The sequence below is a fragment of the Daphnia pulicaria genome, chromosome 6, assembly GCF_021234035.1.
Source record: "Daphnia pulicaria isolate SC F1-1A chromosome 6, SC_F0-13Bv2, whole genome shotgun sequence".
NCBI classification, from domain to species: Eukaryota; Metazoa; Arthropoda; class Branchiopoda; order Diplostraca; family Daphniidae; genus Daphnia; species Daphnia pulicaria.
The window spans coordinates 10,213,988-10,240,500 of record NC_060918.1 but is presented as its reverse complement, the minus strand read 5'-3'; the positions used below and the strand labels follow the sequence as shown (position 1 = coordinate 10,240,500).

Sequence of the window (26,513 nt, the reverse complement as noted above, 5' to 3'; positions counted from 1 at the left end):
TACAAGAAGGGTAAGATCTTGTGTGTTACGTAACACACAAGATCTTACCTATAAGCTAAAACCTGATACACTCACCGAAAAAGTAAAAGAAACAACGGCAAAGAGATGATGGCACTCTAATCTTAGTTTTATCTCTGATTTTTTTAGGGGGGAACTGTTAACGATTGGGGAAAAAAAAGGTGAAAAATCACCTGCTGTTGTTGTACCGTTTAGGGACGAAACCAACTTCTTTGACCGGTCCGTGCCAATGTTGTTGTTGATGGCATGATGACGCCAGATGCACGCGTGTAGGATCTAACTAGAAAACCCCATTTGCCTCATTGACTATTCACGCGTGAATTATCTCCATTTTTGAATCAAAAAAAGGGAAAAAATGGCCTCAAGGTGATGGTTCTTTCATATTCATCATGACGGGCTGGCCCAGCCCAGTCGTACCTTCTATCCTAAAGAAAAAAGAAAATAACCAAACCCTTTTTCTTTTTATTTCTCTACCGTGTGTGTTCCTAACTTTTTACCTTTCCTTATCTCTATCTTCTTCTTTTCTATTTTCTCTCTTCTTCTTTTTTTACAGTCGACTGCTGTCCCTAGGCCTACATCATCATTTTAACAGCCACAGAAACACGACGACGGACGGGACGGACTCTCTGCTAGAACAATATTTGTTTAGATCTGCCTTTTTTTTGTCTTTCTGTCCTCCTTTCTTTTCTTTTGAGGCCCATCCAAATGGTGTCCATCCTCCATTTCTACCATGCGACTGCGATTTCTCCCCCCTCTCCTGTCCGTCCTTTTCATATTTGTTCTTTTTTTCAGCCGTCCATCCAACAGTCCCGACAGGCAGGACAACGGAAAAAGAAATGGCTGGGAAATGAATGGGTGGCATTGTTGAATGACGTGTCATGTCCGGGGGTCAGTCGTCATCAATTCAATTAAAGCGCCAGACTATTTTCTATTGGACAATTAGACACGACACTGTTTTCAACATGTCCAAGATTCGAAAAAATTCCCATTCAAAGAATTACAGAAATCAATTTCATTCTCTTTTGTTCTACACAAAGACAGCTAATTGGAGCCGTGACCGCTGGCTGTCGTCTCGTCCACATCCTCCGCATCTAGACACACTTCGTGCTCTGCAACCAAAATTCCGACCACGCCCCTTCTTCCTCTCTCTCTCTCTCCCGACACGGAACTCGTAAGAAAAATAAAAACCCCAAAACAAAAACAAAAATAAAATGAAAAAAAAAAAAATCCTAATTCTATTCTTGTATACAAGAGTGCTACTAGTGGCAGTGGGAGTATAAATAATATCCATCTCATCCATCGGTCGTTGGTTCGTTCGTTCCTTCGGTCTACATTCCGTTTCAGTTGTTCAACTTGAAATTTATTTTATTCCCATTTCATTTTTGGAGACTTTGATGGGTTCTTCCACGTGATTTTTTTGTTTTAATACTTTCTGGCGTCGTTCATTAGATTTCCGACTTGTTGGTTGCAAACAATCGTCACCGTGAAAAAAGAATAAAATAAATATCAAAGAAAGTTAACGAAGAAATGGGACAAGGAACACACAAACGACCCAAGAGCGTTCCGTTCGTTCCCCCATTCAGTCACGTTCACGAATATCTTTAGCGAAAGGCGCCATGCACAGACATTCTTATTTTTATTTTAGATTTGTTTTTTTCTAAATTCATATCTGAAAAATTCAAAAATAAAAAAGATAAGACGGTGATAAGAAGAAGAAGCGGCGGCGAAAAATAATTGAATCAACCAATGGTAAAAAAGAGGCCAGGGACGATAACGCTTCCGATATGAATCACAAGACGAATTTAAACACGAAATCGTCATCGCTTCTTTTGTCTGCGAATTAAAAAAAAAAAAAGAATTTCTTCAATCTATATAGTGGTGAGAGCAGCTCCGCCGCAAGCCTAAACGCGATAACCTTTTACCTCATGGCCCATCGTCTATTTTCGGCCCGCCAGTGATGCAGACGACCGAGTCATAAATCTCAATTCACTCCCGGCGCAATACACAAAGACGTTTGAGCCGGGAAAGAGAAAATTCCTTTTGTGATTCCTTTCATCCCATCAATACATCATCAAATGTTTTCCCAAATATAAAAAGGATTACGAAATCATCATCGAAACATTACAAGAAAAAGAAAAAAAAAGTATTGTCGTCGCCTCCGCCCATGTTTAACCTCCACCCGCCCTTTACGTGATTGAATAATCCCTCCGGAATAAAAAGTCCTCCAGACACCACAGGTGAAGCTATATCAAATAGCACCCTTTTGCGATGACGAGGAAATCGGATGAGATTGCCATAGTCCTCCCAAAAGTTAAGAATTTAAAAATGGCAGTTCTCAAATAAAAATGGGAATATCCAATCAGGAAGGAAGAACGAGGTAAAAGAGTAGACTGGTGAAACATGACTCAACCACTTTCTAGACGACGGCCACCACCAGTAAATAATATTGAAGAGTCTGTGGTGGTGAGCGGCAACGCGCAAAGAGAAGAGCCTGATAAAAAGTGGGAAGAAGAGGAGAAAAGGAGGTTGATGGCATCAGACACGAAGAAGAAGAGAGAGTAGTCGAACCAGCAGCACATGAAGCGAGCCATGACACATGACCAAATACGGGGAGACCCTGGGCCACAGCAAAGCAACTGTATAGTACACTAAACTATAGCTACACTTGAATAATAAATATTAATATTATTCAGTATATGGGATCCTGGGGTATGTAGATGTATATGGTCGAGTAGTCGCAATAGATGGAAATGATCCCCGAAAAAGGTAATTCAGTCTAGAATGTGTCTGTGTGGCTTGTGCTGCTGTCGAATCTCTTCACACTCCCGAACGTCCATTTTAAGTTATTCCGTCCCAACAAAAATCGGATAAGTGTACAAGATATACACGGAGATGTCACACTGAGGACTCGGACATCAGTGATGCAGGTAGAAATTGACGAACGGGGTCAAATTAAAAAGGTAAAAAACACGCGAAGGAGGTTTACTCAACTGTGGAAATCCCGAAATAATAAGAAAAACCCGTTTCCACTGGACGAAACTCTTTTTTTCTTTTTGAGCTTCGAGAGTGTTCATCATCATCATCCATCATACACACGCACAATAACATCAACACAATAATAATGCTACGTCCACGACTTTGATTCATCCCCATTTATTCGACTGACTAGAGTCCCTGATAGGTAAAACTCCTCCTCAACGTGATGATGAAACTACTTTTTCGCTTCTTTTTGGAGCGCCTAATCTCACGCCCGGTAGAAAAAAAATAACTATTCAAAACGGTGAAAGCATTTTTCAATTTCCCGTTTTCCTTTGAAAATCGGTCGACAAACTCACGCACGATAATAAGGGGGAAAAAAGGGACTTACCTGTGGATTCGAAGCGTCGATGGCGGCCATCATCCCAACCAAAAGGCCCACGCCGATGATGGCAATAGCAGTTGATTTCTTCATCCTCGGATCGGTCGTTGTAGTGGTCAGAAGAAAATGGAGGCGGATGGACTCCACCACAGATACACGTGGGTCCAACCAACACGCCCTCACCAATTGATTGTTTTCCGTTCACTCCTGGGTCGTGTGTGTGTGTGTGTGTGTGTGTGTTAGCACCACGACGTCAAACGTCGAGATAATTCAAAAGGGAACGAAATCGGAGACGTTTTTAGCCACTTGTTCCCCAAAATTTCACAACACAAAGTCACAGAGAACGGGTTTTTCAAGTCTCAAAAAATTCGGTCCGTTCCAAAAAATCTCACACGAGAAATAAGGGGGGAAGAAAAAATGTCAAAGAAAAAGGTGCGATGAAGGAGAAAGATTCGATTCTTCTCCTCAGGTGTCACCGACAATCAATCACTTGGACACTCACACACACAACACACAATCACACATATACAAGAAGAGACACCACTGGGCACACGACACATACACACTCCGTCTGTCCTTCTTCTGCCCAACAAATTCAAATCGGTGGGGGGATAGAAAAAGATCCCACAGCCGAGGAGGGGTCCTCCCGTCCAAAGGCTTGAACACAACCAACGAACCTGTCCAGATGAGCAACAAAAAATGATCATGTAATCATTACAACCCAAAAAATGGGACGACCACAGTTTTATATAAATAAATAGGTAAGTGAAGAACACACACACAACAAAATATGAGAGGTTTTTTAAATGTTTTTCGTTTCAGTCTGTTGGACGCACACGCGTTTCATGTGGTTTTGTCTCCCCCCAAACAACCGGTTTACTATACGTTTAGTAATTTTTCTTTTTAAATCAAAACAAAAGGAAAACAATTTCAAGATTTTAGAAAATGGAATTGGAAAATGTCGTGAAAAGTTTCCAAGACGGTAGCCAACAACAAGTGGTCGGACACGAGTTCCTTCTGAAAATCCCAGAAAACAACTAAACGTAGATGCATCATGACATTGATTCATTTCACCATAAGATGCGGGTGAAAGCCGGTTGCTTTTATTGGACCAAAACTCTTTTTTCTTTAAACGAAACCAACCAACCAACACACACAGAGTAATACAATATGCAAAGAAGAAGAACCCATTTTTCCCTCCAAAAAAAAATGGCCGGTATAATTTGAATAAAAAGAATCTCATTAACACGAGTCTATGAATATTGAGGTTCAAATCTCACCGGTGGATCTCCTGGTCTCGAAACGTGACGTTGACAAAAATCGGAAAATTTAAATATTTTGTGAAGTCTCAAACATAAAAACGAAAAAAGAAGGGGGGAGGGAAGACAAGAAAACGGCGACGGGTGGATCGTCGAATCCTCACGCAGCGAAGGGAGGCGAACGACTGAACTCGAGTGGCCAACGGAACCGTCGAATGGACTTGTTGGCTTCGGCAACACGCGGCACCATAATCAGTGGGAAAAAGTGAGAGGGAAGACCAAAAAAAGGGGGAGGAGCCTATCCGCATCTTAAAAAATCGGTTTTACTTTTTCTTGATTCTTAACAAAATCATTTGAATAAGATACAGCAGCAGCCCTCGAGAAGTTTTCGGAGCAGAAGAAGAAATGTTCTCTCGAGCGTTTTGGCACAGAAAATGGACACCCACCACAAATGGGCGCGAACATCTTTTTCAGTTTTCTTGCCTTTGTCAATGTGTCGTCTGTCGTCCTTTTGACCAAAAGTCAACTCACCTTTTTGAGAGATGTAATGGAGGAGTTGCTCTCACAGGTTCAACACAAAAGAGAAATGGTCTTCAAAGGCGAGAGGGGGGTCAAGCAAGACGTCATGTTCATGTACAGTACACGCCGGTGTTCTCTTATCGTCACTTCCGGTATATTCCAGACCTCGTGTCCTTGGTTCTCTTTTTTCCGTCTTTTCTCTCTTTCGCTTGTGCAAATCAACTAGGCGTGCCACCACCACCACCACCGTCGACTTGCTTAACGCCCATGTATTACAGTCTGTATACCTTTTTGGCGACCGACAAAACGACTTTTCTTCATTTTCTCCTAATTTTTACGAGATTTTATTTTTTTTAAATAGACGAAATATAACCAAATAAACAAATTCCTGGTAGCTGTTGGAGGAGAAAACGAACGTCGTCCATCTTTGCCCTGATGGCGATTCAAATGGTCCGGGGTCGGTCGTGTCGTGACGATTTGTTGAGTCTTTGGAATTGGCGCGGGACCATTGGGGATAACAAACAAAAAAAGGAAAAAAAAAACCACACGGATGGAATTTCATCGCCCGTCGTCAGTTTTTCATCGATAGCCCAACTGTTTTTGTTTTCTCTTTCGACGAGATTCTGAAATGAGAAAAAAGATTTTTTTGTTTTTTAATTTTCTAAATTATTTTCAGTGGACGAAAGGAAAAGAAAAACAACAAACCTTTCGCCACCTATCGGTGCAACAGTCCAGCAGCACCAACCCAACAAAACACACAAAATCTTCGGCCCCGTGTGTGTTTGTTTGCGTGAAAACGGTGCAACGACCGACGACGACGACGTCCAAATCGGCGCCAGGAGGCAACAACAACTCACGCCGACAACACTGGGCCGGGAACATTTTCGCACAAATATTTGATCTTTCCTCGTCTGGGCTCATGCTAGACGAAAGAGAAAACGTTTCTTGTGTTGTTGTTGTTTACCAAAAGGGGAAAAAAATAAAAAGAGAAAAGCCTTTTTACTGGTGCAAAACAAGGCCTTAGGGCGACCATTAAAACTTGAAGGTCGTTTAGTTGTCTTCTTTTATTATGCTGGGAATTCTTCTTCGGCAGCTCACAGAGAAATCTCTCGACGATACATACACAAGTGAAGAAGAAGAAGAAACGAGAGAAAGTCGAAGGAAAACATTTAAATGGCGAAAATGTGGATGAAGAGACGAGAATAAGGAGAGAAAATAAGAAAAAAAAACAACCACCCAACTTTGGTCAGTCAAGTTGTTGCTTACGACGTAGTCGGTTCAGAGTTGCATTTGCTGACTCGACCGTATAGTCTCTCGCTTATTGGTACTACGTCGTCGTCTTGATTATTATTGGGTTTCCACTCACTGAGATAATATTTGATTTCTCTGGTTCTTGTTTGTCGTCGTCGCTGCGAGAGAACATCATGTCGAAAATCGTCGAGTGCGTCCCGAATTTCTCCGAGGGTCGTGACCCGCAGGTTAGTTGGCATCAGATATTCGCCTCAAAAATAATAATATCTTGCTGGGTTTTTTTTTTTTTTTTTACCAACCAAAATTGTCTCGTTTCATGTAAATAATCACAGATCATCGAAGCCATATCGACTGCCATTCGCTCGGTAACCAACGTCTCGCTGCTCGATGTCGATCCTGGAACTTCAACCAACCGGACGGTTTGTTTTCTAATCGATTTGTTACTATCGGCTTATTATTTACTTGCCACTCGATCGAATATCGTGTATAGCATTACCTGCATACTTACTCATATTTTACGGTTTTTACCGACAAGTGAAAAAACAAAAGAAAATGGGAATTTGTTCTTTTTTGTTTTACGTGGGTTACAGGTTTACACGTTCGTGGGCTCGCCATCGGACGTGGTTGAAGCCGCTTTGGCCGCCAGTCGTGTCGCTTATCAATTGATCGACATGGCTCGCCACAAAGGTAACACAAACTATATAATAATATAGAATATTATAAACGTAGGCTATAGAGATAGTATAGTAGCTGTACAAAACCTGCCAGGCTCGTTTTTCTTCCAATCTTTCATACACATCCATTTCTCTTATCTGTGCTGCCCATAGGTCAAAAACATTTTTTCTTTCGATGGGAAATCGACTTCCGTATCTTCTTCTTTTTAAAAATAAGAAAGAAAACGACGCTGTATTGTTTGACTAATAAAGATTGAAACGTTTGAAAAGACAAACACATGGACGACCGGCGCCAATGGACGTCGAAGACGTTAGGGTTCTGTAGGGGGGCGACATGAACGCGGGCTGATAAATGAGCCTGTCATTCGTGACGAATGCTCACGCCGTATAGCGGGACTCGACTTTTTTTCACCATCTCTCCTTTCAGACTATTAGAAATGAGTTTCTCCGTCTTCTTGGCTTTTATTTCGGTCGTTGTCAAAGGCAAAGAAAATAGTTGGCCCGTTTGTGTGACCGACTTGCAAACCAATTTAATCTGACTCACTCGTGAAAACAACAGGTGAACATCCTCGCATGGGAGCCCTCGACGTCTGCCCTTTCATCCCCGTCCAGGTAAAACCCATCAAATCTTTTTATTAGTTGGCCGTTTGGTAACTAAATGAAGATTCATTGACACAATTTGGGGCTGTGTATCTTATACAGGGGGTCGATGTTGAGGATTGCATTCGATGCGCCAAGGAGTTTGGACGTCGTCTGGCCACTGAACTTTCGGTGCCCGTTTACCTGTACGGAATGGCGGCCGAAAAAGGAGCTCATCGGGTCACTTTGCCTCAAATCCGGGCCGGCGAGTACGAGGCAATCAGCCAGAAAGTAAATAGAAAAACCCCAAAAACAAATTTCCCCCATTTATTAATGTTATTCAGTTTCATGTGAGTCAAGTTTATTCCGTCTGTGTGTGTGATTGATGATGGATTGGTTGTAACTCTTATGTACACACGTCTAATGAATAATTTATCGCCGTTAAACAAAAAGATAAACAAGGAAGAGTGGAAGCCGGATTTCGGCCCGTCTGAATTCGTTTCACGTTGGGGCGCCACGGCGACGGGCGTCCGAAAATTCCTGATCGCCTTCAACGTCAACGTGCTGGGCACCAAGGAGCAGGCCCATCGCATCGCTCTGAATTTGCGTGAGCAGGGCAGAGGCCCTAACGAGCCGGGCCGTCTCAAGGCTGTCCAGGGCATCGGCTGGTGGCTGGAAGAGGCTCAGATCGCTCAAATATCTCTCAACTTGACGGATCACGATGTCACGCCTATTCATACGGCCTACGAGGAGGCACGCAAGGACGCCGGGCAACTCAACGTGGCCATCACCGGCTCGGAGATTGTCGGCCTCATCCCACTCAAGGCCATCCTCCAAGCGGCCGACTATTACGTCCAAAAAGAGAAGTTGATGGTCCTGGAAGAAGAGCAACGAGTCCGGCTAGCCATTGACCGCCTCGGTCTGGCCGCTCTTCATCCCTTCAACCCAAAGTATAAATGACCCAGTCTAAATTCATTTTTACCTTTTTCTTCTTTTTTTAACGATGGAAATAAGATACACACGTGCCCATTTGTCCTTATAAGGGAGAGGATCATCGAGTATCGAATGAACATCATCAATGTCGGTCCTCTTGCCCGGCTGTCCGTTGAAAAATTTGTACTGAGCGTCGGAGCCCGGACTTCGGCACCCGGAGGAGGTTCGGTCGCCGCCCTTTTAGCTGGACTGGTATGTTTTAATTGTTTACTTTTATCTTTTTTATTTTAAAATAAAAAGTTGTTGTTGTAGGGCTGCGGCTTGTCGACCATGGTCGGCCAAATGACTTACGGCAAACGCCAATTTGAGGATGTGGATGAAACGATCCGGCAGCTGTTGCCGCCGCTGTACAACGCCATGATTCACTCGGTTCCGATGATCGACGCCGATACGGACGCTTTCAACGACTACATGGTCTGTGTTTTGTTTGTCTATACTCGATTTAACGGGGTAGTAAATTAACGGGTGCCACTGACAAATTCGGAGAGAAAACAAAAAGGTAAAACCATTATTTTGAAATTCCTTTCGGCGGGGAGACAGAACGCTATGAAACTGTCACCGGAGGCTGGGAGGGAATCCGCCATGGATGCCGGATTGCGCCAGGCCATTAACGTCCCGCTCAACTTGGCCAAACATGTCGACACTGTCTGGGACACGCTGGTCCAGATGGCCGCCGTCGGCAACATCAACTGTAAATCTGATCTGCAGGTATTTTTTTAAAAAACAAAAGAGCGGAGCGAATCTATGACCTCGTTACGGTTGGAAACGGGTTGTGTAATGACACGGCCGGTGATGGATGGTTTGTTGTTTCTTTTTTCTTTAGGTGGCGGCCCGGTGCTTGAAGACGGCCGTCCAGTCGGCCGGAGACAACGTCATCATTAACTTGTCGAACATCAAAGACGAAACGTACAAAGTGGAAACGCGTCAAACGATCGATCGACTGGTGGAAAAGGCCCGCGCTCAATGCCGACAGGTGCTGGACGTCCTGGATAAAAGGGGATGACCCAATAAAACAATTTCCAGGCAATTGCATTGAATGCCAACTTCCATTTTATATGACGGTAGTACTAAAAAAAAAAATGTTGTAGAACCACAACAACAACATCACAAAAATAAAACAAAGTTTTGACTGGCAACAGCAGCTGCTGGACACTCCTGTCCATTATAAAATTTTATTTCATCGTGTTGTTGGTCACGGCTTTCATCGTCAAATGGGTAGTGGCGCAGTATTTGGTTCCGTAAGTGCCCAGGCAGAGGCGGAGGGCTTCCTGCGCCAGGAGGAGTTCACGGACCGGAACGTCTGCCACCAGCGTCTCCATCATTTCGATGTAGACGCCGAGGACCCGGATGGCTTTTTCCACTTGGCCCAGGTCCATCAATCGCATGGCCGTCTGGTAGAGCGTCGTGATCTCCGCCACCGGCCGGCGGATGGCCTCCCACAGCGATTGCTTCTTGCACTTGAGGCAGCGGGCGTAGGAGTCGTTGACGGATTGAACGGTCCCGCGACACAGCGGGCAGCAGGTCAGGATCGTTTCCATATCAGTCATCCCGTCGTAGACGGGCCAGTCGTTTTGGCAGGCCAGACATTGGCAGTTGAACCAATAACGGCCCTGCAAACTCTGCTGGCGGTCCGTCAGATGCTTGTGCGTGAAAATCGGCCCGTAGTTCTCCGCCACCATTTGGCCGCGTTTGACGCAACGGGTCGATGTGATCACCATCGTCGTTCCCAGGAAGTACCTGAACGAAACAAATCAAATGAAAACAAGTTTGGCAGGAAACTGAAAGGTCAAGTCGATGATTAATGACGCACCTCGCAACATCCGGTCGACAGCTGTGATTAAAAAAGGCGACCGTCTGTAAATATTCAAAGATTAGGCTATATCAGTCCGAGGTCATAAACATTTTTAAATGTTGGTTGCATTCGACAACAATTCCATGCAGATAACGTCATCATGTTACGAGATAACGCACCGGATAAATGCCCACGCCAATGTAAACCGTTTTCGTGCTTCTCATATTCTTTTCGTTCAATTGCCTGTCGGGTTTACGAAATCCAAATGATTATCAGCAAATTATTAACATGTATAACTGATTTTGAAATTCATCATTTTTACACGAATTCGTGGATTTCGTGAGCGTTGAACTGGAGCAACTGCAAGTGCCGCAGGAGCAAAGAAGCGAAGTAAATCTCGTCCTCGGTGATGTTGAGGGAATCTTCTTCGTAGCGGAAGCGCGTCTGCAGGTAGCCGGAAGCTCTGAGACACTGGAAGAGGAACAGCGCCATAAAGGTGCGGTCGAAAAAGTCCTTGTCCGACCGCAGGTGGGACAGCGTAGCCAAATGATAAATGCCGCTGTAACTGTCCGGATTCCGGGCGGAAGCGAGCAGTCGCCCGCCGTCTCCGTCTTTTTCCAGCTCCTCGCGAGCCTCCAGGAAATCTTCCATCTTCCCTTTCGTCAAAATCCTCAAGGCGATCCAGGACAGGATCGAAGAACCCGAGGCGATCATGTAATCGATGATTCCACCTGCGACATTCAATTGGATGAAAAATGAATGAACCGAAATAGAAAAGATTCAATCAAATGAATTACATTCGTATTGGTGGTAAGTTGAAGCGGCTTCATCACGACACTCGACGCTGCAATAGAAAACCCCCCGGCAAGTGAGGCATCCCAGCGGAGCGATCAATCTGTCGTTCGGGAAAGAAACAAAATTCAACACATTTATTCGGCGTTGATCACGAGCTGTTCAAACAACATTATACAACAACAACAGCCAAAGCCAAGTATAGGGCTATAGGCGGATGTTACATGCACCGGACTTGTTATTATTACATTGAGATCCGTCAGTGAATTCAATCAGCTTTTAGTGATGGAATAACATTATCTAAATATCGATGGAATTTGTTCATTCCCACCCGCTTCCTCATTGTTACGCCCAACATTATCACGTCGAGGGGTTAGAAAATGAAAGAGATTATTCAGATTTGAGATTCGACGGCACGCCTGACCCCGCTATTCCGGTCGATTCTATTTGATATGGATTTCTCTCATGTATATACGGTTGTATTATATATATACCTGACGAAACAATGATGGCAGTGGCTGGTGAACTTTCCAGGAAGGAGACAAGCAGCGTAGGGTTTCTCGCAGACGAGCGTCTGACCCGGTTTGATATCGTCGGCTGCCACGTAATACCGGCCCGAATTGTCGTCCACTTCCATGGCCAGACTCTTTGATGCATTGGGGATATTTGAATTGGCCCCGGACACCAATTCGGGCAAGGCGTTGGTGGCATTTGCATTGGCTGTTGAGTGGTTGCTGTTGTTGCTGTTTGATGGATTATTGGATGGTAATTTAGCTCGACTCTTTTCCACAGTTTGGCGCCAGTTGTCCAGCGCCGCTGGCTCCAGATCGCTTTCCTCGAGACAATCCAAGGCGATGGTGTAGGCCAGCCGGGCTTTGGCCGTCTCGCCCAGCTGTTGGTGGCAGTAGCCCATTCGATCGTACAGCTTGTACCGTTGTTTCTCCGGGTAGTTGGATTGCAGCGACAACTGGATGTCCCGGATGGCCAATGCGAATTCCTTCAAGTGAACCAGAACGGCCGAGCGATTGGCCAGCGCCAATGCCAAAGTCGTTCGCTCCAGTAACGAACCTTCAAGCAAAACAATTCCCTCGTTATCTTTGTAGTTATAGACTGAATGAATTATTATTATTTATCGTTTTATTATACTGTAAGGAGCGTAGACGACGCTCTGATTGTACATGACCAGGGCTTTGCGATAATCTTTCTCCCTGAAAGCTTCGTTGCCTTGCTCACGTCGTTTGATCGACTCGTCGGCCGATTTGCCACGGTACGACGGCCGGAAGCTCTTCATCGTTTTGTGTAGGGCCGGAAGTGTCCAGCAGTAAACCACACGATCGCGATCCGTTTGCTGTTTGGTGAATCCTTCAAACTCCTCATCGCTAACTTGGTCAACGATCGCCGAAAGATAATCCTGTAATACACATGTTCATAAAAGGAAAATGAGAAATATTCCCGACTAATTATCAGCATTCGTTCTGGTATACACTTTTATTAGAATATTTATCGCTTTATAGTTTGAGTGTAGCTGTTGGCTAGTATTTTTTAATCCCGTGCCGGTTGGAATTTGTTAATGGCGGGTCAAAGTTAAATGAGTCGAGATTATTGCAATCAGTTGTATAAAACCCCATTGAAAGAATATATAGTGCTGCGGCCCATTTTGAATGAGATACGAATAACATTTCTCAGGGAAAAGGTACACAAAGTAAAGTTTAAAAAGAAAAATATATATTCCTTATATCTGTCAAGCCATTTATATACCTTAAAGAATCCTTCCTTTTTGGTCTGGAGAGTGAGATCACTACACAGTCGGCGGTAATCCGTGAGTTGACCGAGTCCATCAATTTCATCCATACCGTTCTCTTTTTCTTTTTCCTTACTTCTTTCTAAGAAATGCAAATGCAAATCACAAATAGTGTGTGTTGAATACAAAAGAGAAAGCTGAGACGTGCAGCACAAACACACACGAGAGCTTGTCGTTGGCAAAACTTTCGGTCGGGGGAGAGACTGCTAAAGTAATCTTCGACACTCTGCTGGTCGGGACGCAGGTCTTCTCTTCTCTTTCCCCATCAGAAGTTAAAAATAGTTCATCCCGCCAGCAGAGACCTACTTTGCGCTTTTTCCTTCCTGAACGGCGAACGGTACAGCCTTCTCCCCTTTTGCTGCTGCTGTCCTAATGTCGTCGTGTTCTTTCTCTATTTTTAAAAAAAGAATCCCTTTTTTTGCTTTAACTACCGCCATGGACGGCAGAGAATTACTTTTTAGTTGCTTTCGAAGAAGATGATGATATCTTTTCAGGCGAAAAGTCATCATCTTTTTAGAAGCTGTAGAGACTAGAGAGAGAGATCGAATGGTTTTATTTATTGTTTAGCCAAACAGGCCGAATGGTTATACATCACTCGGACATTTTACGCGCATGTAGAGAGATGAGAGAAGGAAATGATATGCTATACAACAACAACAACAACAGCAACAGCGGACGATTTATTGTTATAAGATTCATCTGATAGCCGCATCGACTTGAGGGGGAAAATTCGTACCGTGAACCCAATTAAAAAGAGGTTGGGTTTATATACGTGCGCGGATCAAATGTATAGAGACGGGCAACAAGACGAACGACCGATCCAATTTGGGCGATTTTTATGGATGGACGTAAATAAAAAAATAAAAGAAGAAAAAACAAAACGTGTTCTTTACAGTATTTCTTTATTTCTTTATTCATTTGTTTCTGCTTATTATGCACATCACCATTTTAATTTTTTATTACTCCGCTGTTGATTTCAGATTTTCTTTCAACATGAAAGTCACTAAACGACACGAATGCTGCCTATATACAGTCGGCTGATCATTATTTGCTCCAGTTTAGCTGGCCGTCGCTTTGTTCCTGTTATGTAAAAGGGGTGCGGCCCAACCGGACGACACGGACCGCGCTGAGTCATCCTCATAGACACCTGCTCTCCTCGGCAGGGCTGCCGTTCCCCTTTTCTTTTGATTTTTAAAGATCGAGATAAATCAGTTATCACGGGCCGTGTCTTTTTTTTTTTATTATTATGGAGAGAATCCGTCGGACCATTCACGACAACTGAACGGGTTATTTTATTTTTCGTTCGCGAGAGGCGAGGAGAGAACACGTACGTGGTTTTATTGATCAGTTCGATTTGGTGCCAACAGATGACTTGAATTAAAACATTCACATTTTTCAATGGGATGATTGATTTCGATAGACATAGGATCATAGCCCATAAAAATTCCGATGCGATGGCTTTTAATAATGTCGTAAAACTGGAGAAAATTGAGGCAACACCCAAGTTCAGGGTTCATAAAGATGTTCTCAGATACTTTTTTAAAAGCTCATAATTAATTGTATTTTGATAAACACATTATCCCTAGCGCATAAATTGAGAAAGACGATATCGTCTAAATGAGACGGGTGCGGTAATTCTGATACTTATTGAATATGGGCTCTCAAATCCTAACTCCATTGTCCCATTTTGAAAGCCACGCCTAGAGTATCCATGACTTTATGAGCTTAAACCAATAAGAAAAAATCTAATACTTTTAAGCGTTTAATTTGAAAAGAAGGAAAATTCACTAAAATGACGGATACTAATTTTCTAGCTGAAAGTAAATCAAAAGTTGATGGAATTACAATATCAAGAAAACCATCCAGAATGCTGGACGTTTGCAACAAAGTATTCTTGTACTTTCTGCTGTTTTCCAACACCTCCATTCGTCTTCGATGGTATCGGCCCCTTGTGTCACCAAAGATGTTATGGATGACTCTCTCGGTTAACTTGATCGCCATCCTGACGGATTCCTCGTCCAACGCCCCCCCCCCCCCTGAGCTCGGTCCATTCACCTGCTGGGGGGGAAAAGAGATCACATTTTCGTCATCCGGCAACCGATCGTTATCTTCCTGTTGGTGGCTTTTTTCTTGTGTGACATCATCATTATCAGCTGTTTGCGTGTTCATTCTCTGCTGCAGCATTCTGGTCCTTCCTGTCCACCCTCGCACTCGATCCAGGATAGCCGCAAGCACAGATTGCAAACATAAATTGCTTTGCCAGTGTCTAGAAACTGTTGAGTGGGAACTTTGACCGCCGAAAAAATTCGAATTATATTTTGAAAGTCGATTTACGGAAGAGTATCGATTTGACATCCGGCGGCATCCACTGTATAACGGCTAAAGCGACATTTTGAAATTTTTGAAGGCGGCATAGATTGACGGGGTAACGTTCAGAACATTTAGGCTTCACAATTTGGATTTGGGCTCCAAGGGGTCGGGTTTCTTTAAACCGTACACTTTGACGTGCTCTCATGACTGGCGCGAAATAAACGGACGTGAAATGCGATTTTTTTCTTCCGCGTCTTTTGGTTTCTTTGAAGTCGCATTCTCTCCATGTCGAAGGGTTCGAATCCCTTGACGTATTGGCTTATATTGGAGCGAAATTAGAAGTAGACATATTCTACGGAACACCTCGTGATGCGCAGCACAGACTGATTGGGTAATCGACAACCCGACTGCAGGTTTCCTTTCAAGTTTTTCCAGGTCAAAAAGTCAGGCCGTGTAAAACATCCCTCCCTGTTGAACTTTTCGGGAAAACATCAAATGATTGCTTTCTTTGAACGCAAACACATTTTCGCATTTATTTTCAACGGTTTTGTGCTACAATAAACTGTTATGGAATGTTGAAATCTATTCTTATCCCCGATACTTAACACAACTACCTGCTTTGATTACTGTAATATCACAGTAAATTTAACATTTGTAAAATCTCTTTCCATAATATCAATAACTATTAATTTCAAAATCTTTTAATTGTTCCACAACCTTTCCTCTAAGGATCCAAGTGGCTCTTGTAGCACACTGTCGTAAGGACGGAGAAACTGAGCACTGCGCAAAGTGCAATGATTACGTAAGAGATAATTCAGACTCGGAAGGCGGAATCCAGGATACTCATAGTGCGAAGCACAACTTCTTCTTGATAGGGAAGACCAATAACTTGGACCGGTATAGGCAAACCAGTAGCTCCCCGAGTAGTCTAGGCAAATAGGAATCAAACGTTACGATTGGATAAAACTCTAAATGATTGATTTTTTTTCTTACCTTTTTAACAAGTTTACAGACCAAATCTCTAAAATCATAGCCACCATTCATGAGAATATTTTGGTCTTCTTCCGTTTCTTTGGTGACGGGAACGATACCAGCCGGTAAGTCGAGGAAATTGTAGAGACACGCATACGCAAATGCAGCTATTAGTCGGAAGAAACCAATAAATTATGTCATTAGCTAATCCGGGCATAATTAAATTTTGCAAGCGGTGCACCACTTACGTGTTACACGGCCAGTGTCTTTGGCTAGAGGAGCAGGGCAAGCGAATCCCGGACCGATGCATGTATCCAAGCGAAGATTCCGCCAATCAGCCAGAAAATTCGCTTTATATTCGCTCTGCTTAAGTATTCCATGCCAGAGTTGGTAAGAATGGCGATACTGATGCCCGGCAGCAGCTAATTCGGCGAATGGAGTAAATTTTAGGCCGTCATTTTATGCTAGAAGACTATCGAATTACCCATGAAACATGGCTCGAGACGAGGTGCGATTAAAGCCAGCAATGGCCGAATAATTTGCTTTACAAGGTGCGGTAGCTTCAGTGCAACCTAAGAAGACATTCGTTTAAAAACTTATTATAGTAAAATTGAAACAGTTCAACTTACTTTGATTTGTAAAACTAACAATGGATCAATGTCATCAACTGAGCTGTAGGAGAAGATCAAATTAAATTATTAGATTCTTTTCCAACTAAACTATTGAAAAGTCGGTGACTTACAGAGCCTCCAACACGTATCGGCCTTGATCCGCATAAAACATGCTGATGACAGAACTGATAACATAATCAACGCGTGGTGGAACAAATGGAATGAGTTCGTGCCCTAACGCCTCCAACTTTTCCTTAGCCACTCGAACAGCTCGTCGGACACCAGGTGTACAGGGAAAGTAGTCGCATTCTTCGTAGTAACCGATCCGTAGTTTGTTAGAAAGGCCAAACATCTAGTTTACGTTTAATAATTTTATATTACAAACGTTTTCATGGGAAACGAATATTTTTACTAATAATTTCTTACTTGTTCATTCCAAGGAATTGGAAGCAAATCGGGATCGAAGTATCTCCGGATGTAACCATCGTCAAGGAGTAGTTTGCAGAGCATTATCACGGTTTTTGAATCTCGCGCCAAGATTCCCGGTACAGAAGGAACTACAAAATTGGATTACAAAATTAAAAGAATGTAATGGTTTTAAGGTTCTGTTGCCTTACTTCCAATGCAACCAACGGCCGATTTTCTAAATCCTTTGTAGCTAGATAGACAGAAAAATATTTCGAATTCAGGGAAGTGAATAACCAGAATATTGAAATACCTGAGTCTTAAACTGGTAGGTTTAATTGAAAAAACTCCACAGAAAGCCGCCGGAATGCGAATACTTCCCCCAATATCACTACCAATTCCTGGTAAATGTTATACACGATTTTTTTCTAAACTTTATTTCAATATAATATTAATGTATTCGAAGAATTTTACCGAGTAGGGAACCTCCAGCAGCAACTAAAGTTGCTTCTCCACCAGAGGAACCGCCTGGTGTTCGCTCTTTACAAAAGGGGTTTTTCGTAGAACCCCATATCGGATTACTACATCCAAAACTGTTGGGAGGAGACAAAATGAATTTAAACGTACCATTCTAGCTACACGCAAAACTGCATTGGCAACTATACCTTAACAATGTTTGGGGGACATTAGTTCGGCAAAATGGTATGGCCCCAAGGCCTCTGAGTGCAGAGACCAAAGCGGCATCTTCCACTGCAGATTGATCAATAAACTTCGAAATTCCCGCCGTGCAATCATAGCCAACTAAAAACAAACATAGTGTTTTAATATTATGCTTGATTTTAATATTCTGCCGGCAAAACGGCATACCGTACCGACACTGACGTTATCTTTGACGCTAAACGGAAGACCATGGAGCGGTTTTTTTGTATCAGTGCTAGCGTCCAGTTCTTCTGCCCATTTCTGAATAAATATGCATTGCAATTGCGTTAACATACAAAGGATATACACAAAAATTAATTCAGACTTTGACAATACCTCTGCTTCTTTGATAAATTCTGTGACACAGTTTAATTCTTTTGTTACATCCAGGGCCTGAAAGAGTGATTAATTTTTATCAGAAAAAACAATTGAAGACTTGCTAGAGATTACCTTTGCTTGATATGCTCTCAGCACTTCCATGCAGCTTAAATCCCCATTTTGAAGCTTCTTTAGTAATTCTTCTATATCTAGCTGGATTATCTCCTTACGCTTTTCAATAACTGGGTCATCATGATTTTTAAGATGTTGTTCCAATTTATTTTGATTTTCTTTTACCTGACCCAGTTTGCGCCTGATTCTTTCTTTCATCAACCCCTGAAATAATCCCAGAAACATTATTATTACAGAAAAATCATTTTAAAATCACGCGTTGATATCTGTACTAACACACAATGCTTACATACCCTCTTGTTTGTGTATTTTAGAACTTTAAATGTTATGTAAACTAATCCCAATCCAATCAAGACCATAAGGAAATTGGAATCCTTTAACCATTTTGCACTGTCTTCAAAATACATGAAGAACACAAGATTAATCAACACAACAAGGAGAACTAAGGTAAACAGCAAACAGCAATTTTCCTAGGCCCAAGTAGGCTAATATTGCGATTTTCAAATTTTGACAGCTCACACCTGACATAAGAACAGCAAAACAGCTGAGAGATTGAAAAATGACATTTGTTATTTTCTATGAATTATGAATTTATTGAAGCTTAATGCTATCTATATTAATTATAAAATATTTTTTTTTGTATAAAAATTCAATTATTAAATGAAAAATAATAATAAACAAGTAAAGCGGACTAAAAATTTCCTACTTGGCAACACTGACAGACGTTGATTTCAGCTTTAAGACCAATCATACCTTTCTCAGTTAAGCAGGGCCTCGACGAGTAGTCGAAGCCACAGTCCGGCCATTTTTCGCCCTTAAACCGAAGCTATTCAAATAATATATCTCCACCATGGTAAGTTTCTAACATATAACTTTATGTCTAGTAACATCCTAACCAAATTTAAAAGTTGCATAATGATAGATGTCGTGTTAAAGTTGTGATATCGTTGGATACAATTTGACTTGTCATGCCGCTTAACGTGTTTGTTTTTTACAGGGATTTATTAAAGTGATCAAGAACAAGGCTTATTTCAAGCGGTTTCAAGTCAAGTTCCGCAGGCGTCGTGAGGGAAAGACCGATTACTATGCCCGCCGTCGTCTTGTAGTTCAGGACAAGAACAAGTACAACACCCCTAAGTACCGCATGATTGTTCGATTCACCAACAAAGACATTTGTTGTCAGGTAATTTTTGGATCACCCACTGACTGCAGTCTGTTCATGTTTTGATCTTTCAATTTATTATTGTCTTGCAGATAGCGTACGCTCGTATTGAAGGAGACGTGATTGTTTGTGCTGCATACAGTCATGAACTTCCTCACTACGGTGTCAAGGTTGGGTTGACTAACTATGCTGCTGCATACTGTACTGGACTTTTGCTCGCAAGAAGAGTAAGTTTGACGGTGTTGTTCAAAAACCAGTACAATGATTAAACTGTCAACATTTTCCTGTAGCTGTTGAAGAAGTTCAAATTGGACACCATCTACCAAGGCTGCACTGAAGTTACTGGAGGAGTCTTCAATGTTGAAGATGTTGACGATGGACCAGGTGCATTCCGCGCTTGCCTCGATGTCGGTTTGGCCCGCACCACCACCGGTGCTCGCATCTTTGGCGCCATGAAGGGAGCCGTCGATGGTGGAATTGACGTTCCTCACAGCACCAAGCGTTTCCCCGGCTACGATTCCGAATCCAAGGATTTCAACGCCGAAGTTCACCGTAAGCACATCATGGGTGCCCATGTTGCTGACTACATGCGTCAATTGGTGGATGAAGATGAAGAAGCTTACAAGAAGCAATTCTCTCAGTTCATCAAGCATGGCATTGTTGCCGATACCGTAAGTTCAGTTATTCATATGATTTTCATTAAAAAAAACGTAGTTTCTATCTATTATCATTCATCAGGTCGAGACCATGTACAAGAAGGCCCATGAAGCTATCCGAGCTGACCCCGAGAAGCAGAAGTCCAGCAAGGATCCATCCAAGATCAAGAAGAAGCGCTGGAACGCCAAGAGGCTCACCCTGGAAGAGCGCAAGGCTCGTGTTGCCACCAAGAAGAGGGAATTCCTCTCCAAACTGGAGGCTTCTGCCGAAGCCGACGACGAATAGATTATTCGACTTCGTTTGTCTGTTTCTCTGTACTCTACGATCCAATAAATCGGAGGATTGCAGCCCTGAATCATGTTTTGTTACTTATTTTTTTCAGTTAGAAACTAGAAAATGAGATCTTTGGTTTTTGTTTGACATGCTTTTTATTATAGGGATCATTTACACCTTCCCGAATTCTTTAATATCAAGTAGTTTGTGTGTTGCATCCCAAAGCTTTAATCGCATACTCGGACATAGTGAACCGGTGGCGGGTATTGTTATTTTGCAACCAGAAAAATAGCAACCACTGGAGTTTTCCAATTCGGGTGAAAATGCTGTATACAAAACTCGTTGAGCTGCAACTGGTTCTCTCTATTAAAAGTTTGTAAAGATTTGAGTAAATTTACTCTCGCTTTCCTGTAACTATACCTTAAGTAAGAAGCCGACGATACGAAGACCAATTTTCAAGAACCTTTCATTGGCGTACCAATTGGACTGAATAACACCCGGATGGATGGCGTAGCACTTGACAGGATAGTTATTTTGTGTCAAACGATCATGGAGCATTTCGTTAAATAAAACCTGTGCTAATTTGGACTGGGAATAAGCCACGAATCTGTTGTAAAAAGACCTTTAAGGAATGGGGTAAAAAAAAATTATTAGCTGTTTACTAACGACCCTTAGAAATATTATACTTGGCGTTTAAGTCATTGAGTTCTAGATAGCCGAGGTAAGATGCATCTGAAGCAACGTTAACGATTCTTGAAGCATAACGATGATGCTTTCCTGCTTCAATTAATCGAGGTAAGAGTAGGTGAGTTAAGAGGAAATGTCCCAGGTAGTTGACAGCAAACTGTTGCTCTAAACCGTCTGTTGTCAAGCCATAGGGTGTGAACATGACGGCGGCTGTTGTTGGAATCAAAACAAAATTTGTCTTTAATAAATGTTTGCCTTGAATAATCACGAGAAAACAAATACCATTGTTTATGAGTAGACTGATCGGGATGTTTCTGTCAGTGACAACTTTTGCAAAATTTCTGACCGAATTTAACGATGACAAGTCGAGATTTATCCATTCCACTGAATCGGCTGGAATACCAGCTTCTTCCAAATTCTCAAATAGTTGTTGTTTACTTCTTCCATCCCGGCAACCTGTATTACGTTAACAGTGTTTAGAATTTCGTCCATTTTGACAGTAGATTTAAAAGAAAACCTGTTTTGTACCTGCAATGACTTTCATTCCAGAAGCCTGCAAGCCCAGAAGAGTGTAGAAACCTAATCCTCGATTCCCACCGGTGATTATAGCATATTCTTCTCGTCGATTCATAGGATCTGATGAACAAAATGTAAAATATTCAATCACGAATATGGAAAATAATTTCTTTGTTTACCATTGAGTGGTTTCACAGTTCTGCAGGCTTCTTGGAACAATTGTTTTGCACTGAGATAAATAAATTTAACCATGATGTACAATTCGTATACAAAGCTTCGAAAGGCATCCATGGTCACACGAAGATTTAGAGACATTTACCCTGAAAGTTATTTACCAACGAATGATATCAAGTTAGAAAGACAGGCACTGACTGACACGGTTGTGTTCATGAGCCCTGAGCAACACAACACTCTAAGGCATTTTTACTGCCTAACGGTCTTACCGTTGTCATGCACTCATGCGCTTTACAACATCCTGCTGATGGAACATGCTAACTTTTTTCAGTTTTTACACTTTAAAAAATGTTTTTCGTAAGAAACTTTAAATTTCACGATATTATATTAAATGTAAATTATGAATTTCTCATTCTTTGATATGGAATAGCAAAAATTGTTTCCAATCACGTTTCGGTAACCATTTTTATTTTATCTCGTAGATGCCCTCCAAACGGAGCGAACAAAAAAACGCTATGCTACAAGTTCTACAAGCTCAGACATAATATCACTTGTACAAAAGCTGGATCCATACCACATTTCCCGGATATTTGGTAATTATATTTTTTTAAATAATTAGTGTTAGTTATCGACTCGAGTGTGGAAATTCATGGAAATGAATTGACCGTTGAATATGTTATTGAGCAAAAGGTTATATACTGATTTTAAAAATGGGTGGGTGGATCATCAAGCCAGTGAACTCATTCCAGGAACACTGAAGGATTCTTCGTTAATCATGGAACAATCACAAGAATGCCTTGTCTGTCGTGATCGAGTCGATGGGTAGTTGTATTTGGCCGTCAGCTGCGCGAGTTGATCTTCTATCGTCGAATTTATCGTAACGATTTGTGTCATGTAATTATGGAAGAGTTCGTCAACTCTGTTCATCACTTCCGTAAAGAGCTCTCCGTTATTTGAATCCAAAGGTATCGTTGCAGTTCGAATGATTGGTACGTGGGACGACTTTTGTTGTGCGCCTTTCTTCTTGTTCGCTATCCTTACAGCAATTATTTTCAACAGGCTTTCTTTTATTTCGGGTGGGAAGCTTTTATCACGCGGATCGTTGGGTCGGAAGTTGTAATTTTTCCTGGTTTTGGGTGACACGACCAGGACATTTCGCCGTATGAATTCACGTCTTGGAACCTTTGACCAGATACTGGAAAAATGGATGGGCCAAGGAAAGAAAACGAAACTTTCCATGCGAGCAATTTGTTTTGTTAATCGAACGAGGCGATCCAGACCAGCCGATTTCTGCAAGCCTTGAATATCGGAGACGGCCAAACCGACGAGTAAATTCATCAGAACGATGACGACGAAAAGAAGAAAAACCAGGAAGACGAAATGGGTTGTTCCGGGATATTTGATTTTTCCCTCGGTATACATGTCGGCGTAATTCATTTCGCCCGTCATCATGACGATCGTCGTCAAAAGTGCGTAGGGCATGTTGTTATAGACACTTTCCGAAGGAAAGAGAACTGCGAATCCTAGAGAAAATCCCACGATGAGACTCATATAAGCCACCAACAGTTTGCCAATGTTCCACGCGACAGTCGTAAACATTTGCACGTACAGACCAAACACTAAAGAAAAATAAAATCAATGAATTAGAGTCTATTAAAAATGGAGAGATAAATCAGAACATTACCAGGAAATCGACCGACGTGCAACATGAGATTAATCCATGCCACGATAATAACGATGGCGGCAACGTGATGTTGCCAATCACCATTATCGGGCTCACCTGTGTGCATTGGGTGAGGGGAAAGGATAAGGATCATTCCAAAGATGGAAATGAGTTGGAAATAGTTCTCTATATCCCTCGCATATTCGTGCGCATTGCAGTAAAGTTGGAAAAATTCCTTGACACCTGTCGCCGCCCCCAATAAGACTGTCAAATACCACAATGTGGTATCCAACTCCATTGGCCAATCAGTGAATGACGTCGAGTTGTTCGTCGTATTGTTCGTTGTTTGCGTATCGTTTACTCTCGTGTTCATTTTAACAACATAAATGGAGTAAATGTTGGATGTCAGGGCGAGAACGTATAAAAGTTGAAAGATTAGCGAGACTACAAAAGTGGTGCGAATTTTCATCCACTTCAAGTGAAGAAAAGCCCCAATGATTGGATGCTGAAGAATGTGTCGTTGTTCGGCCGCCACCAACGACGTCAGGAAACCCATTTCTCCAACATTTTGCTGGTTGCCCCCTGGTACTAAAACTCTAAAGGAAAAACCATATTAAAAAAATCTATATATAATTACAAATAAAAGTCAAGTAACCTTAAATCCAACTTCAATTGACAATCAGGATCGGCTGGCTCGTTGTCGACAACGTCAATAGCTGAATCTAACTTGCGTGAAATGGCTGTCAAGGCGTCGGGAACTCGTCGGACGACTGAGGCCAAAGCCGAAATTTTTGCTCGATTCTTAATTGACAGATCGGCTCCCGAATGGATCAAAAGGATAGCCAATTTTGAATTTTCATTAAACGCCGCTATGTGAAGTGGCGTTTGTCCAAACTGATCCTTTGCATTGACATTGGCTCCCTTGAAAATTAACAACTTGACGACGTCGGTCGACTGACGACATTTGACTACAGCCCCGTGAAGTGGCGTCTCCTTCATTTCATCGCAATTGTCAATTTCCGCTCCGTTCTCCAAGAGTTCTTTAACCGAGTCCACTGATTGAGAAAGGGCCGCCAAATGTAAAGGTGTCCGACCTAGGGCATCCTTGGTGTTGATTTGCGCTTTGCTGGTCTGTAAAAGCAATCGGATGCATTCCACGTTGCCTTCGAAAGATGCCAAGTGAAGAGCATTCCTCCTCTCGGCTCCGAAGACCACACGGATGTCTGCTTGATTTTCCAACAGCAATTGCATACTGAACCAGTAATTAATTAATTATTATTATTAACTATTAATTTATTTAATAATTATAATAATAATACCATTGAACGTCGCCTTGGACAGCCGCCACATGAATCGGCGACTCAGTGTAAACCTGCAAACTGTTGACAGCAGCACCGGCCTTGATTAGTCGCGTAGCGCAAACTAAACTTCTGGCTCTTATGGCCCACAATAAAGGACTACTACCGTCCAAATGTTTGGGATCGGAAAGCCCTGCATTGACTTCTGCTCCGGCATTTAAAAGGACTTCGACCAATTCGATACGACCTGAAGCGGCGGCGCAAATGAGCGGAGTCGCTTCTTCGTTTCGATCCCACACGTCAACGGCTGCACCGTGTTCGATTAATAGTTCAATGCACTGAGGGGCGTTTGAACTAGAAGAACTGGCCGCGTAATGTAGGGCCGTCCTGTTCAGCAAATCGATGGCATTGGCATCACCTCCAAGTCCAAGGAAGTATTTCAACATGTCAATATTTCCTTTGAGAGCCGAGACCAAAACACCAATACTATGACAATCACTGGGCAAAGTGTCCCAAGCTGGTTGGTCGGCTGAATCGTCAAGAAAAGATTTACACATGCGAATGACGAAGGCCTCTTTGGTGTTGATCAAGTCCTCAACGGCCGCTGCCAACATTTGCTGCAGCCAAATTGAGCAACCGCTGTACCAAGGCATGGAAGAGAAATTCTCGTGGTGATCAATTCCTTGCAACTCGGTATGACTGGTATTTGATTCGCTGGAAATACTGAACGCTCGCTCCAATCGGTGGCCATATTCGTCCCTTGGCATTCTTTTCTTTGACGATTGTTTTTTCTTTGTTGGTGCAGCGTCGTGGTTTTGGGAATCTCTGAATTTTCGTTTTGCGCAATGCTGCCGATGGTAAGCTTTCCTTTTCTTTTTATCCATGCTCAAGCGTCTACTCTGATCTTCCGCAACGCCATCGTCCTCGTTTTCATCCTCGATGGCTTTATTAAAAAAACGGTTAGCACTGATTGTCTTTTTAATGGTCGAGCGTCGATATTTTTCTATTTCTCGTTCACTGTTGCCTACTGGTGGGCCCTCGTCCTTAACGAAGGCGTCGTTACTGAATGCACCAGATTCTTCTAATCCACCCGTGTCTTTTTTAGTCGATTTTCGATTAGACATTTCGATTTTGTTTTTGGGGCTACATCAACAAGGTGAATATATGCACAGGATATCACGGGGCAAAAATACTGAACGGTATTTCACAGGCCACTTTCACGCACGACCAAGCAACTGTACAATTGTCCCTTGAATGATGTGAAGTCACTGGAAAATGAACTTTTGGCTCACCTGTGGGCATGTGTTGCTCATAACAAGTTACAATCCTTCGGGCATTTTTGCCTCCTTTCTCTTCTCTGCAACATTATTATGTGCCGTTTCGAAAAGGAAGTTTGGAGGCTGTCTGCTTGTTGGATAGTGAAAGTTGGTTGCGAAACGTATACGTATACTTCCTTTAAAACACTAAACAAAAATCCCCACAAAAGGATTCGACTTTCATTTAGGTTGATCTTCTGATATATGTCCTCAGCATAACAATCCGGTTTGCCTTCAAGCAAGACCGGTGGGAGGGGACCCAGCAACACATGATATCACGAACC

At 42.5% G+C, this 26,513-nt stretch overlaps 7 protein-coding genes and 1 long non-coding RNA gene across 25 annotated transcripts in view; 3 read left to right on the top strand and 5 right to left on the bottom strand.

Annotated features, from left to right (window-relative positions):
• LOC124343114 (basement membrane-specific heparan sulfate proteoglycan core protein-like) overlaps window positions 1–4,844 on the bottom strand; it is a 59,774-nt gene extending 54,930 nt beyond the window's left edge. For all 18 annotated transcript variants that reach the window (XM_046796219.1, XM_046796208.1, XM_046796206.1 and 15 more), the window contains exons 1-2: window positions 4,657–4,844; window positions 3,386–4,053 (exon numbers count right to left, since the gene is read on the bottom strand). In XM_046796219.1, the coding sequence (XP_046652175.1) occupies window positions 3,386–3,469 (84 nt within the window). In that variant the 5' untranslated portion in view covers window positions 3,470–4,053; window positions 4,657–4,844. The remainder of the gene's footprint in view (window positions 1–3,385; window positions 4,054–4,656) is intronic.
• Window positions 4,845–6,247: 1,403 nt separating this feature from the next.
• On the top strand, window positions 6,248–9,787 carry LOC124343225 (formimidoyltransferase-cyclodeaminase-like). The gene is made up of 10 exons (XM_046796475.1): window positions 6,248–6,632; window positions 6,738–6,824; window positions 6,996–7,092; window positions 7,639–7,691; window positions 7,782–7,949; window positions 8,112–8,608; window positions 8,702–8,843; window positions 8,904–9,065; window positions 9,192–9,359; window positions 9,475–9,787. Exons 1-10 carry the CDS (start codon window positions 6,579–6,581, stop codon window positions 9,652–9,654), a joined length of 1,608 nt encoding a protein of 535 aa, XP_046652431.1. The 5' UTR covers window positions 6,248–6,578; the 3' UTR covers window positions 9,655–9,787.
• LOC124343180 (SET and MYND domain-containing protein 4-like) lies at window positions 9,684–13,293 on the bottom strand. Its single transcript, XM_046796397.1, has 8 exons — window positions 12,994–13,293; window positions 12,382–12,646; window positions 11,730–12,303; window positions 11,241–11,338; window positions 10,766–11,174; window positions 10,623–10,686; window positions 10,462–10,505; window positions 9,684–10,388 (listed from the first exon to the last, which is right to left on the bottom strand). Exons 1-8 carry the CDS (start codon window positions 13,084–13,086, stop codon window positions 9,824–9,826), a joined length of 2,112 nt encoding a protein of 703 aa, XP_046652353.1. The 5' UTR covers window positions 13,087–13,293; the 3' UTR covers window positions 9,684–9,823.
• A 2,556-nt stretch (window positions 13,294–15,849) lies between these two features.
• LOC124343209 (fatty acid amide hydrolase 1-like) lies at window positions 15,850–19,019 on the bottom strand. The gene is made up of 15 exons (XM_046796447.1): window positions 18,777–19,019; window positions 18,484–18,687; window positions 18,370–18,426; window positions 18,207–18,294; window positions 18,000–18,135; window positions 17,809–17,927; window positions 17,648–17,735; window positions 17,547–17,587; window positions 17,356–17,486; window positions 17,061–17,281; window positions 16,948–16,990; window positions 16,803–16,890; window positions 16,567–16,740; window positions 16,340–16,485; window positions 15,850–16,274 (listed from the first exon to the last, which is right to left on the bottom strand). Exons 1-15 carry the CDS (start codon window positions 18,888–18,890, stop codon window positions 16,161–16,163), a joined length of 1,764 nt encoding a protein of 587 aa, XP_046652403.1. The 5' UTR covers window positions 18,891–19,019; the 3' UTR covers window positions 15,850–16,160.
• Window positions 19,020–19,204: 185 nt separating this feature from the next.
• On the top strand, window positions 19,205–20,657 carry LOC124343305 (60S ribosomal protein L5-like). Its single transcript, XM_046796609.1, has 5 exons — window positions 19,205–19,336; window positions 19,481–19,666; window positions 19,738–19,872; window positions 19,936–20,316; window positions 20,384–20,657. Exons 1-5 carry the CDS (start codon window positions 19,334–19,336, stop codon window positions 20,585–20,587), a joined length of 909 nt encoding a protein of 302 aa, XP_046652565.1. The 5' UTR covers window positions 19,205–19,333; the 3' UTR covers window positions 20,588–20,657.
• On the bottom strand, window positions 20,390–22,237 carry LOC124343296 (short-chain dehydrogenase TIC 32 B, chloroplastic-like). Its single transcript, XM_046796586.1, has 6 exons — window positions 21,958–22,237; window positions 21,791–21,898; window positions 21,545–21,718; window positions 21,262–21,472; window positions 20,996–21,197; window positions 20,390–20,938 (listed from the first exon to the last, which is right to left on the bottom strand). Exons 1-6 carry the CDS (start codon window positions 22,091–22,093, stop codon window positions 20,747–20,749), a joined length of 1,023 nt encoding a protein of 340 aa, XP_046652542.1. The 5' UTR covers window positions 22,094–22,237; the 3' UTR covers window positions 20,390–20,746.
• LOC124343411 lies at window positions 21,272–22,545 on the top strand. The gene is made up of 2 exons (XR_006919246.1): window positions 21,272–21,370; window positions 22,435–22,545. It is a non-coding gene; the product is annotated as an uncharacterized LOC124343411 (long non-coding RNA).
• LOC124343139 (transient receptor potential channel pyrexia-like) lies at window positions 22,399–26,203 on the bottom strand. Its single transcript, XM_046796311.1, has 4 exons — window positions 24,935–26,203; window positions 24,271–24,867; window positions 23,637–24,211; window positions 22,399–23,571 (listed from the first exon to the last, which is right to left on the bottom strand). The coding sequence occupies exons 1-4, from the start codon at window positions 26,035–26,037 to the stop codon at window positions 22,679–22,681; spliced, it is 3,168 nt and encodes a 1,055-aa protein (XP_046652267.1). The 5' UTR covers window positions 26,038–26,203; the 3' UTR covers window positions 22,399–22,678.
• Between the last annotated feature and the right edge of the window lie 310 nt (window positions 26,204–26,513).